Source organism: Chanodichthys erythropterus, chromosome 18, assembly GCF_024489055.1.
Source record: "Chanodichthys erythropterus isolate Z2021 chromosome 18, ASM2448905v1, whole genome shotgun sequence".
Classification (NCBI taxonomy): Eukaryota; Metazoa; Chordata; class Actinopteri; order Cypriniformes; family Xenocyprididae; genus Chanodichthys; species Chanodichthys erythropterus.
The window spans coordinates 26587226-26601542 of record NC_090238.1 but is presented as its reverse complement, the minus strand read 5'-3'; the positions used below and the strand labels follow the sequence as shown (position 1 = coordinate 26601542).

Below are 14317 nucleotides of genomic sequence, written 5' to 3'. Positions count from 1 at the left end.
CATTTTTCACACATTGTCAAAATATTTATGACCTCAAAGTGTTTTTGGACTTTTCTCTCTCTGTCTCTACATCTGTCTGTGTTTGTCTACAGACGCCCTCAACACGAGGAACAGGCAGGTCATCTGCACCACGCTGAAGGTTCTGCAGCACCTGGTTGTATCAGCAGATATGGTGGGTGAGGCGCTGGTCCCGTACTACAGACAGATCCTCCCCATCCTAAACATCTTCAAGAACATGAACAGTAAGCAATTCATACACATCTAAAACAATGTCTTTTTGTTAAAAAAAACATATAAATAAAATATATACACCATTCTAGTTTGGGGTCTGTAAGTTTTTTTTTTTTTTTTTAAAGAAATGAATACTTTTATTTAGCAAGATTGCACTGATGTTGATCAAAAGTGAGAGTGAAGACATACATAAAGTTCCAAAAGATTTAAATTTTAAATAAATGCTGCTCTTTTGAATTTCCTTTTAATTATATAACCCAGAAAAAAGGTCAAATATCACAAATATTTCACATTAAGTTGTGCCATTATGAAGACTGCTGAAAATACAGCTTTACCATTAAAGTAACTAATTACATTTAAAGCATTCAAATAGAAAACGTAATATATATATATATATATATATATATATATATATATATATATATATATATATATATATATATAAATATATATATATATATATATATATATATATATTTCCCAACATTACTGATTTTACTGTATTTTTGATCAAATAATCACAGCCTTGGTGACTTTTAATAAATATTTTTTTTTAAAAAACTTACTGACCCCAAACTTTTAAAAGAGAATCATTTATTTTCACATGATTTCACAACAGATCTTTGATGTAAATGTTTTTACAAGTCTTAAAGTCAAAACTAAGATAATTCCAACATGACTTGAATGCACAGTGATATAGATTGTGTGGTATAGATTTCAGCTGTGCGGTTACAGGTATGTGTATTGGCAGTTTTGAACATGACTCATCCAATCTCATGTCCATTGCAAATTATGTATATTATTGACTACATTCTATACTTTTTTTTCCGCTGCTTTGGTTTTACATGTTTAACTGTTTTTTGGCCATATAGAAAAACACTGATCCTTAACATTGATTTTACATTGATCTCTGAGGCCCTTGTCTTGCTAGAGATCAGCACTGCTCTGGGTCACTCTTATTGAACATTCTACATCATTACTGAATGCTTATGCCGACTTTCTACATGCCAATACAAGTCTTTGCAAGGTATTTGCATTGATTGTGTAGTTTTATTTGTGTCTCTTTGTCATCTGATGTCTGCCGTTCTTTCAATCATGGTTCTGCGGACTGACCTGAGCGTTCTGTATTCATTGTGTCCTGGTTTCAGACCAGTTCATGGTTCCATTCACCGCCTTTGTCAGGCAGACTATAGGCCTGCCAGACATCTTCAGACGTGAGGACAAGCATTGTGGATCAATCACCTCATCACAGGCTTAACCAGCCGAAATGCTGCCACCTCACTCCTCTGATCAATATCCAATTTGAATCTTTTGTCTTCTTAATTCCGTTACATTATCTGCTAATGTTTTGTTTGAGCAAAGGAAGGAGCACTGGAGGAACAGAAAAAAGCTTCTCTCATTAGCTCCAGGCCCCATGCTAATCTCCTCTGTGAATTACCAGTAGGTAAAGACTCTTAAGTGTTTAATGCCTAGTTTACAAGCCTAGATCAGGACTGGTTAGATCCAAATATCAGTTTTCTTTGCCTATCAGACATTATTGTGCATCTTGTCAGCTTGAGAAATGAGCAGCTGCTATTTTAGTCTGCATAGTAAAGAGAGAGAGAAGGAGAGATGTTTGGAGACTTGTAGATAACTGACGTTGAGCTAAACCAAATCTGCCTTTCTACTTTGGATTCCTCTGGGGGTAGTTGGTGGTTGTGAATATCCCGAATGTGCTGAACCGGATCACTCTTACAGTATGTCATGGGCCACTATGTGAGAATGTGTATGTGTGTGTGTATTTTCATGCCTTGTGGCAGTGTGGCCAAGGGAAATTGTGTCTACATAGTGGTCTTTTGTTCCCCAGGATGCAGCTGTTGGCACTGTGGTGTTGTGTGTCCGTATGTGTTGTCCTGCTTTCTGTGCTTTTCAAAACTTTTTTTTTTTCCACATTTGTCACATTTGTCCAGCACTTTTGTATGAATTCAGCAATTACACAAGCAAAGAGGGTAATTTGGATCGTTTGTATATTTTGTTCACTGCCAACAAGTAAAGTGATTATAGCGCTGTTAAATATTTAATATACTGTTTAAAAGTTTGGGGGCAGTAAGTTTTCTTCCTTTTTAAATACATTTATTTATTTAATTTTTTTGATACATTTATATTTATTCAGCTGGGATGCATTAAATTGATCAAAACTGACAGTAAGAACTTTGATATTCTTACAAACAAATTCTATTTCAAATAAATGCTTTTCTTTTGAACTTTCTATTCATCAATGAAGCCTGAAACATAATAAGAAGAAATGTTTCTTAAAGAAGCTATGTGCAAGAATTGTATTACTCACTTTTTGTCTTGCCAATGTGTGAACAGCTTGTAATGAAACTTAAAAATGAGACCTTTCTTAATTTCCTAGGTTGTCTATGAACGCCTCTAGACTAGTTTTTGTGTGAAGGACATGTTTTTGCCAGGAAAATCAAAAAGGATGAGAGCCTCTGTTCAATGCTTACACAATGATCAGAATAATGCCCAAAGAACTATTCTACACTGTGTGTATGCTGTATAGTCTCACATTATCAGATCTATATAGTCTGTAGTCTCAAATTATACTATAATCAAACTATCATAACAGTGTAATTTTAATTATCTCATCTATAGACACGATGCCGGTGAATTGCAGAGCTGGTGCAAATATATCCACATTGCCATATACTGTATCAACATCCGTTTTAATTGTAGAGATACAGGCTTGAAGAGATAATGGTAGAACTGACCAACAAGTAAAGTCCATAGCTATATGGTTATATATACCTTGAATGTTTTTTAAAGCTATTGTGTAAAGACGAGAAAATCTCAATGCCTTGGTCCCTAAAGCTAGATATTATTGGTATACATAAATGCTTTTTTATAAATGATGGGGACGTTTTAAATTATGGAACTTGCAGGATGTAATAATGATACAAAAACCTCTTATATGCCAAAAGACCAAGGAAAATTTTGGTTCCCCTTTAAAGTATACATTGTATCATTTTATGTTCCCTGGGAATCAAACCAATTATTATGGCATTGTGAGCTACACAAACCTTACTATTTTTGGATAGACTATTCCTTTTAAAAAAAAAAATGTGGTAAATGTGTTCTAGGCAGAACTCTTTAACCCCTGGTTAGTCATAAATGAACTGTTTCTGTGTGTATGTTATTTCAATCTGTTTAAATCATTAAGAGTCAGGGATTTTTTTGTGGTCACTTGAGCTACAAAAAAACTTTTTCCGGATTGTAGCCGTGCTGCATTTTCGCTTGTGTGAGTGTGTGTTTGTGTGCTGCTATACTTGAAACTACTGAATATGCTGGAACTGTAAATGCATGCGAATCGCAGATGCAGTTTACACGCTTCTCTTGTTTTCCGACTGGGATGAGTCCTGTTGTTAATCAAACACGGTGACATCTCTTACGAGGTACAGATCTGCTCCATCATGCAGTAGATTACACATGCATGGCAGTAACTTCATTTCCTGCCTGCTTGCCTTTGTCCAGTACACAGTCCTTGAGGAGAAAACACTCCTCGCTTAGCAGGACGCTTTCTGACAAATGTGTGTGAACAAATGTCCCCCTAATGATGCTTAACGACCCCGAGCTGTTCTGCCGTTAGCCTCTGCTTCACTCCTGTGCTCTGCGTGCGTCTATGAGTCTTTTTATTGGCCTGCATTATCTTTCTGCTGTTAGTCTCCTTTCCACATTAATCTGCACCGACCTGCTGTGATACACTCCTTTTGGTCCTATGAATCTTCCTGATGGGAAATCCGACAAGTCTGATAAGCTCTAACACACACACAGAAACATATATACCCGAGGCAGATGGAGAAAATTTTAAGCATTTTATTTGAAACAAAAGTACTATTTGTGTCCATAGGCTGGTAGTTCCAGAGGTGCAAGGTCAGGTGATTGTCTTGGTGGCGATCTGGCTATGTTGCTCCGTGTGTGTCCATGGCAGAGGTGCTATTAGCCTCAGGTGTTCCTTATCACGCATTGCCAGTAGTGCTTTGAACCTCCACTTAGCGACCTCCTCCTGTTGTGTGATTGGCTCTGTAGGGCAACAATGGCCCTAGGCAATCTTGATAACACTAGACAATGACACTAGCATCTTGAATACTGTGCAGTGGGATTCAGGCCCATATTTAAACCATAGCGACAATGACCAAAGTAAAATCAAAGACCAAAATAATACCACTTTTGACACTTTTGTTCAATCGAGCCTCGAGTTCATCCGTCAAATCTTCATTAACTGATAGCAGCTTTTATATCTGTTGGAGAGCACAACTGGATCTGAAACCTTCAGATGACACACAGCTCTTATCTCTATCGCTGTAACTTACCGATACTGCACATAAAAACCCACATCACACGATGTGACAGACAACTAGTTGTCCAGTCCAGTTCCGTTCACACAGTGCAGGTTTTCTGAGAATGCAGTTGTGAGTCCTGAAAATGTATGGATGTGAGTTTGGTTATAGCAGTGGTTCCCAAACTTTTTAGCGAGGCATACCCCCGAGGGGTTTACCATCCTTCTGCATACCCCCCTCTTCTACTTAGACTGCAGTCATACCTTTTCCATTAAAGTACAATATTTGCCCCCTAAATGGGTTTTCCAGTGTATTTTTTGTACCTCTATGATTAACTTTATGAAATAAATAATGTTTTAAATAAAAAATTATTCAATTGAAAAATATGCAATAATGGTAAAAACTAAGTTTTGAAATATGAAACTAAAACCGCCAGTAGGTTGTGGTAAGTCACTGTCTTAATGAGCGAGTCACTATTAATGGGTTAGTTCACCCAAAAATGAAAATTCTGTCATTTATTACTTACCCTCATGCCGTTCCACACCCGAAATACCTTCGTTAATCTTCAGAACACAAATTAAGATATTTTAGTTGAAATCCAATAGCTCCGTGAGGCCTCCATAGGGAGCAATGGACACTTCCTCTCTCAAGATCCATAAAGGTACTAAAAACATATTTAAATCGGTTCATGTAAGTACAGTGGTTCAATATTAATATTATAAAGCGACGAGAATATTTTTGGAGCGCCGAAAAACAAAACAAAATAACGACTTATTTAGTGATAGCAGATTTCAAAACACTGCTTCATGAAGCATCGGAGCACAAATTAATCAGTGTGTTGAATCATGATTCAGATCACGTGTCAAACTGCCAATGGCTGAAATCACGTGACTTTGGCGCTCCGAACAGCAGATTCGATACACAGATTCACTGTATAGCTGTTGGAAGTGGCTGAAATCCAACTTTATAGACAACTGTCAGTTTTTGAGATTCCAGAGACATTAGTGGCTTCAAATAACTGTTTGCTGCTCAACATTTAGTTTTTTTTTTTTTTTTTTTTATAGCTGCCCTTTTAATACAATTAACTTGTTTGACAGAAACTTTCCTTAATAAGCCTTTATCAGACTGATTTCTGCTATGCTCTAAATCACTCACAAATCTTATGATAGTTCAGAAATCTCCATTCAGTTTTAGTATTAGATATTTAATACTATATTAAATATTAGTTTTTATACCTTTTGCATAACATTGCACCATGTCATGCTTTTCATCTTCAGAAAGATCTTTTTTCCATTTACCTAAGAAGACCTGACAAACTATTTAACAAACCTGTCAGATATTGAGACCAGTTATCTGAAAAGATATGAGAAATAAAACAAACAAATATTTTCTTTGAACTACAATCTGAATTTTATTTTACTGAAATCCCACTGCATAATAATTTGGAAGTGTATAATTTCCTGTATTAAGAGCCATTTATACTTATAAATATCTGTGAAATATTATCTGGAAAATGTTAACTTCTATTACATTGACTCACTTGTGTGTATGGATATACTTGTACACTGAGAACACATTTCTACTGTATCTAGTGCTAGTCCATGTTTTTGAGAGATTTCTTAATAAATTTGGTTTATCACTGTTGATACGAGACCGTCTTCTCTTGTAAAAGTATATTCATAAGAACATGCTCGAACAAACACAATGCAATGCAATGTAAGTTTCATACCCTGTTCCAGATGGGCGCGTCATTTTCCTGTTGATGTCACATGTCTTACTCTCATGGGGGATTTGAGCCAATCAGGCCTCCTGCAGGACTCTTAAAGCAGTGATAAATTCATCACCTCAGCCACTGTTGCCCCCAGAGAGAAGAGAACAGCTCTGCCAAGCCCACCCTCGTACATACGGCTCTCTTTGCGTCCCCCCGTCCCATCTCAACATGCTTCATAGCCCTTAATGACGCTGCTTTCACAGACAGACAATTTATATATTCTATTGTGTGTGTGTGTGTGTGTGTGTGTGTGTGTGTGTTTATATATGCATATGTATGTATCCATAGAAGCATACGGTGTGGATTTGCCCGCCGGCTTCCACAGTGTTTATCATTTAGCAGGTTGGGGGCTCAGAGGCAGTCAAATTTGAGATGGGCCCCTCGGGTTTCCTGCCGAGCAGCGGCTCCAATTTAAAGGTCAACTGATAACGGCCCAGACTCATGAATACCCTAAAACATTCTCCCACCTGCCTGTCTCTCCATACGTCTGGCTATCACTCGCATACACACACATAACCTTGTGCACCTGTATTTCTATCTTTATTTCTCTCTCTCCTTCAGACTATCCTTTTAGTCTCTGCATGGCCTCTCTGAATGTAATTATTATTATTTTTTTTTTTTTATAATTTCTCTCTCTTTTGTAAGCCATTGTCCATGAAAGCCTTTGCAGAAAGTGTTTTTCATAGGACAGCAAAGGTACAGTAGAAGTCACACTAGTGGTCATAGTAATCTTAAAGGAACACTCCACTTTTTTTGAAAATAGGCTAATTTTCCAACTCCTAGAGTTAAACAGTTGAGTTTTACCATTTTTTGAATCCATTCAGTCGATTTTCTAGGCTGATATGGCTAGGAACTATACTCTCATTCCGGCGTAATAATCAAGGAACTTTGCTGCCGTATCATGGCTGCAGCAGTGCAATGATATTACGCAGCGTCTCTCACAAATGTCTCCATGGTTGCAAGGCACACTCCCTGTGCAAGCAGGGTGTCACAGGCGCTGCGGAATATCATTGCACCTGCTGCATCCATGGTACGGCAGCAAAGTTCCTTGATTATTGCGCCGGAATGAGAGTATAGTTCCTAGCCATATCGGCCTAGAAAATTGCAACTTTTCATTTTCCATCAGTCTTAGTACACGATGTAACTACAGAAGAGTCAAGTTTTAAATAGGAAAAATATTGAAACTCTTTGGTCATTTTTGAGCGTGATGCTAACGGTCTAATTAGATTCAGTGAACTATGCTAAGCTATGCTAAAAGTGGTACCGCCAGACCTGGAGATCGGCTGAATGGATTCGAAAACAGTAAAACTCAACTGTTTAACTCTAGGGGAGTTGGAAAATGAGCCAATTTTTTAAAAAAGTGGAGTGTTCCTTTAAGTGTGTGTTTTTGGCATGTGACTAATAAATGTTTTTTTTTTTTGTTGTTGTTGTTTTTTTTTTTAATTATTGATTTATACATATATATATAAATGTATTGCATCATGTTGGATATCGACTGGAATTTTTTTAATTTAATAGTATGTCATTTTAATATTGGCCATAATAAGAAATGAATTAGCTAATGGCCTGAATTTTAATATCTGTGCATCATTAGAACTGTGTTAATGCCTAGTGCTAATTGCTCTCTCTAAGTTAGCTGTGCTAGCCTAAGTTACATTCATCTAGTCAATATTCTACAATTGTTCTTGAGTGTTGAACTTTAGGGCTCTCAGTTGTCCGATGTTCTGACAGGAATTATGTATGGATCTGGACAATTAGTTACAAGTCTGAGCGTACGCATTAACCATACTCTGTATTAGACATTCTGCGATCTTTGGAATGACAGATGGCCTAATTCACTTTCTCTCACTCTCTCTATTGATCTCTCCAGTCTTTATGACTTGTGATCTGTCTGTGTATTAATCAGTAGAAACAGTGATCTGCCTTCATCTGTTGTGCTTTAACCCTAATGTTTGTAACTATGTTAATGCAGATCTTTTTTCAGGCTTCTCTTGAGCTGGGCTTCCTTGTTCAGTAGACCAACACTGCTGTTTATGCCATCTTCTGATCTTCTCACAGATAATTCAAAAAGCTTTTCTTTCTTTTTTTTTCCCATTTTACTCATATCTACATCTTGCGTTCCATCTAAGCTGTGCCTATGCATGACCACATACTTCTGATGTTGCTCCCATTCAGACTTAAACATATGTGGGGAAATAGCTAGTGCTTTCATGAATTAGAGTGAAATGAACAGCAAGTATTTTAACTGTAGACTATCTGCATGTCCATTGATTTTCAGTATGGAGCGGAGGCTGTGAGAAATCTAGTGTGGAAACAGGGCTGATTAATTTGCAAGATAAAGTCCACATCCTAGAACAGTACAAAGACTTAGTTCATAATGGCACATATCGAGGCCCACAGAGGCCATGCACTACTATTATTTAAAGCCTTATTTATCTCTGTAATCTTGGGATTTTCTTCTTTTTTTCTTTTTGAAATAAAGAGAGAGAGAGAATGTACAGGGAGACTTCAGATATTAAAACGCTGACTTATTAGGCAATGTTCTCATTAATTTTCAGATGATTTTCTATCAATTCAAAATAATGTGAGGGAATACTAATATGGCAGTGTGTTGGCTTCACTTTTTATGATGTCATGAGCAATCCAGTCATTTATATATAGGACAATGACGTGACGGGTCATTTTTTTGTCCAAAGGCCTTAATAATAATAAAAAACAATTATATGACATCCAAAGTATGCAAGGTAGTACAACTAGATCTCATTTATTGAATCCAAAAGGTTTTAATTATATTTTGCTACATATAAAGTTATTTTAAAGATTTTGAAGTGTCAAAAGGTCTTTTGGTTTAACCTTCCAAAGGCCAATACAGCCATTTCATTTGTGATTAAAATATCTTAAAATGTAATAAATGTATATATTTTTTATTCTGGCATGATTTTATTACATCATATATCAACATGCAAAATGGTATTAAAATTATGTGTAGAAGTCATTGCTTTGTTAAGAGAAAGAATATCCGGAAAAGTGAATTTCATTGATGTCATTCGGAGTAACCAATATAAAGGGACCATTTTGTATCAAGTCATGCGTTCAGTATCATGTGACAGGATGTGACATCATTCAGACACCTGCAAAAGACCATATGGTCATGAAGTAACTAACTCTTTCTTAACTATTTGAAAAATTCATGTTTTCAGTTGCTCATACGCATGTCCCGAAATATCAGGTAATTCGGTACAACTGCTATAAAACATGGAAAATGTTGTAATATTTTAAAAACTTGTACTAAATATAAAATGTTTGATTGTCCTTTTGCTAGCTAGCTAGCAATCTAACTAGCTCGCAAGTTATATATCAACCTGTTAGCATTGTTTGAAAATATCGTCATTCGGTATAACCAAAATTGACTTTTTTGGTGACAAATTTTGTCCATCTTGTAAAAAATGACAAAAACAGTGTTAATTGATTATAAAAACCACATAATCTCATTGTTAACACCTAATAAAACTTCAAAATTAATTATATTTTTTACACTTTTAAAAACCTTATTCGTCAGTGACCCATATATATCAGTGACTGACCCACACACATACTATATCGATACAAAATTCCCATGATAATACAAAAACAACTGTTTGAAATCTTTCCATGAGTAAGGGAGAGGTAGGGTGGCAGCAGGTTATACTCACTGATGCAGACACAGTAAAACAATGAGTTCTTTTGTGACCCAGAACAGCTAATCACACCATCACACTCTTACTGAGAAAGAGAGAGAGAGAGAGAGAGAGAGAGAGAGAACAGACGCCTGACCAGACCTGCCTCCATACAGTATGTGGTCAGAACTAAAACCATCTGTTCTAGAGGGCAAATGTTCCACACCTGAACTGACTCAATATGCCTGTATGCATATAAACTCTTTGAATTTACACTACCATGCAAAAGTTGTGGGTCGGTAAGGTTTTTATTATTCTGCTCGACTCCATTTATTTGATCCAAAGATACACACACACACACACACACACACACACACACACACACACACACACACACACACACACACACACACACACACACACACACACACACACACACACACACACACACACACAAAACAGTACTATTGTAAAATATTAATACAATATAAAGTAACTGTAAAATGTAATTTATTCTTGTGATGACAATGCTGAATTTTCAGCTGTCATTACTCCAGTCTTCAATGTCATATGATCCTTCAGAAATCATTCTAATATTCTGATTTGCTGCTTAAGAAACATTTAATTTTATTATTAATATAAATTTTTTTTTTTTTTTTTTTTTTTTTTTTTTGTGGAAACCAAGATCATTTATTTCATGAATAAAACAAATTTAATTGAAATTTTATTGAAATAGACATCTTTTGAGTTTAAATCATGTCTGTCATGTTTTCATGAACACATATATATTTTTTTTCAAACAAACAAAACCCCATATAAATCATCAAATGCCATTGTCACATGATTTACTTACATGAGTATTCCCTTTGTGGATGGTGCAGTAGTTAATGTGCAGTGTTTAGGGTGTAGGGTAAATCCCTATAGTGTCTTTACTAAAGAGTTATGTTAAGTCTCATGACGCAGCATATGCATGAGCACACTAGAGAAACACACACAACCAGACAAAAACATATACTTCATGATAGATGACTGCTGTACTTGTGCTTAGCTAGTGAACTCATCGGTCATCACTGACAACTCCATCTGTGCCTATGCTATCATACGTACACAATCACACAAACCACACACACACACACCTACACACACACACACACACACGCACGCTGTGGCTTGTGTGACAAAACTCTTAAATCTGTGCTGCTACTATCCAGACTCCATTTCCACTCTACAGCACCTGTGTGTATCCTTAATTCAGTTTTAGCCCTCCAGTCGAATGCTTCCTACCACCTGAGACCCAGACACACACATTCAGACGTATACACACACACCCCTGACACCAGGCAGCTGAAGATGTTTCTATTTCAATGCAAATAGCATCTCATCCACAGGGCTGAGGTCTCTAGATTAGATTTGTGAGTTTTCCGTCTAGCTGTACTCTGCAGCAGGGACTCTGTTAATCGGCTGGATTGACTTCTTCATGCTGTGGTTTCTGTTTCTGAGTTGAGCAAAATTTGGTTTAATAGACTACCGATCTCTCGCCAGTCCTGCTGAAAGCAAAACACTCTCACTGAGAGCTGAGCTTGACTCTCTAAAAGTGACTGGAGAAGAGAAGCCCTGTTCACACCTGCTATTAAAATCCCATAGCAAATGGACAGCCAAGACAGATCACTGTTTAAACCTGGTGTATTTAGTACTGTGCAAAAGTCTTAGGTTAAAATGTTACTATCATTTGCTTTAAGATGCTTATGCATATCTTTTGCTTTAGAGTGCCAGAAGGAACTGTATGTTTTCAAATATTCCTTGAAAAAATGGTAACGGTGAGAGTACGTACAGTACATCTCTTATGACATCACTCTGTTTTCTGTATATCACTTTTAACAATACATATCTCTGTTTTAAAACCTATTTATTTATTTATTTCAAGCGCACACATAAAGTTTGCCACAGCACTCCAACAGTATTAATGATTATGAATGTGTTGGGGACTGCTTTAACATTTTAATAATTAATTGATAAACTAGCATTTTCTGTATTTTTAACTGCAGTGATAATGTTGACAATGCTGACTTGTCATCTCCGCAGTAGTGGATGCACCTATATGGATTACATAACCTGAGAATATATGTTCCCTTTCGTGGGAACTATCGACGCTGCGTGAAACGCATTGGGAACCTTCTGCGTGATATCGTCATTGAAGCACTCCTGTATCCAACCAATCGTGTAACGAGACGTCAGAGACGGGTGACGTCACGGACCAGGAAACTATAAAGCATGCCCGGCTGCAGAGAACACTAGCTTCTGCTATCTTCAGCAAGCGCTCCATGTTATCCCGTGTGTCTTATTTAGTGTTTGTCTGTCTTATTATCATCCCTGATTTCACTCTTTGTCTGAGGACAAGAGTTTCAGCAACACTTGTGTATATTGTTACCGCTGTCTGTGCGTCTTATTTAGTGTTTGTTTGTCTTCTCTTTGTCTGAGGACAAGAGTTCCACAACACTGTATATATACAAAAAAAAAAAAAAAGACACAATATATATAAATAATGGCGGAAGGCAAACAGTTCAGGAAGTGTGCGTCTCCCTGCACTCGATTTATTCCTGACGGGGACACTCACGATATGTGTGTAGTTTGCCTGGGGGTTGAGCACGCGCAGGCAGCTCTCGAGGGAGCTGTCTGCGTGCACTGTGAGAAGCTCACCCTTAGAGTGTTGAGATCTCGCCGGGCACTCTTTGACAAGAGAGAGGGTGCCTCGGTCGGTGTTCCCCGCGGATCGGGTCCCGCTGCTGCTGAGGCGGAGCGGAGACTCCATTCGTGGGGTTCACAGATGGATCTGGCAGCGGGGGTTGAGACGGGCTCCGCCCTATCTCTCCCTTTAGCTGCCAGACCCAATGTCTCTCCTGCCGTGGTGGAAGCACGCCCTGCGGTTTCTTCCCCTCGGGGAGAGACATCGGCGCTTCATCTATCTTCATCTGAGGATGTTGATGTGATGAGCGTCGACGCAGGGGAAGAGGGACCGTCATCCTCTTCCCCCGCATATGAGGAGCTCTTAGGGGTAGTGACCAGAGCTGTAGACAAGTTAAATATCAGTTGGCCTGAAACAGAGCGGGGAGACTTAAAACAGAAAAGTAAGCTTGATGAACGCTTTCTCCCCGCGCATTCACTACCCCAGCGTCGGTGCTTACCGTTCTTCCCGGATCTACACACTGAGGTGTCTAGGTCCTGGAATAGACCAGTACAACATCGAGTGTTCAGCCCCAGACTTCACTCTATAGTAACATCGTGGGGTTGAAACAGCATGGTTACGCGGCGATGCCCCGGGTTGAAGAGACGCTCGCGGGCTATCTCTCGCCTGAGTCGGCATCGTCCCTGAAAGCACCGACGCTGCCCACCAAGCCCCTTAAAACTACATCCAACTTGGTGGGCAAAGCATATGCGGCGGCAGGTCAGGCAGCAGCGTGTCTCCATACTATGGCGCTGCTGCAGGCTTACCAAGCCGACCTGCTGGGGGAAATTGATACCAGCGGGGAGGCCACATTTGAGTGCATCCAGGAACTGCGTATGGCAACAGACCTGGCTCTCCGTGCCACTAAGGAGACGGCCAAAGAGGTGGGCCGTTCTATGGCAGCCCTGGTGGCCACGGAGAGGCACTTGTGGCTGAACCTCTCAGACATAAGGGACAGAGACAAAGCTGCCCTTATGGATGCGCCGCTGTCTCCTGCGGGCCTCTTCGGCGACGCAGTTACAACTGTCGTCGAGAGGTTCCAGGAGACCAAGAAACAATCTGCGGCGTTTCAGAGGTTCTTCCCCCGCCGGTCTAAAGTCCCCGCCGAGACTGTTGAACGGGAGCAGTCTCGGCCCGCAACGAGCTCCTCAGCGCACCACAGAGCGCAACAAAAAATAAGTGTGGCCGCCCGTGCTCCCCCACGTAGATTCTGGGGACAGGGGCGAGCCGCACAACAGAAGCCTTCCCACGCCAAGACGGACCTGCGGGCCGTCATTGTGGCGCGGAAGGCTTCTAAAAAGCGGTCCTGATATCTGTGGGTCAGGACCCAGGAGGGTGGCCCCCGTCTGGAGGAAGCCTGGTGTTAACACATCTGACACCCGCTTCCCTCCAGCGCCCTCCGGGGACCTCGCCATATCTATCATCCAGTGTGCGTCAGGTCCCCGCCGACCTTCCGAGGAAGGTCGGCCCTCACTTGATTCGGCTGACCTCTGCCGGCGTGCCGTTTCAGAGCGCCGAGCCAAGTGCTCAAAAAACACCAGAGACCAGTCTCGAGAGGCTGGTTCCCTTAGTAGATTTTCTAGAAGAATGGAAAACTCTACCGAATATATCAAATTGG

At 39.3% G+C, this 14317-nt stretch overlaps 1 protein-coding gene across 2 annotated transcripts in view; it reads left to right on the top strand.

Annotated features, from left to right (window-relative positions):
* pacrg (PARK2 co-regulated) overlaps nucleotides 1–14317 on the top strand; it is a 134158-nt gene that overhangs the window by 81227 nt on the left and 38614 nt on the right. For both annotated transcript variants that reach the window (XM_067368069.1, XM_067368068.1), the window contains one exon: nucleotides 93–242. In XM_067368069.1, the coding sequence (XP_067224170.1) occupies nucleotides 93–242 (150 nt within the window). The remainder of the gene's footprint in view (nucleotides 1–92; nucleotides 243–14317) is intronic.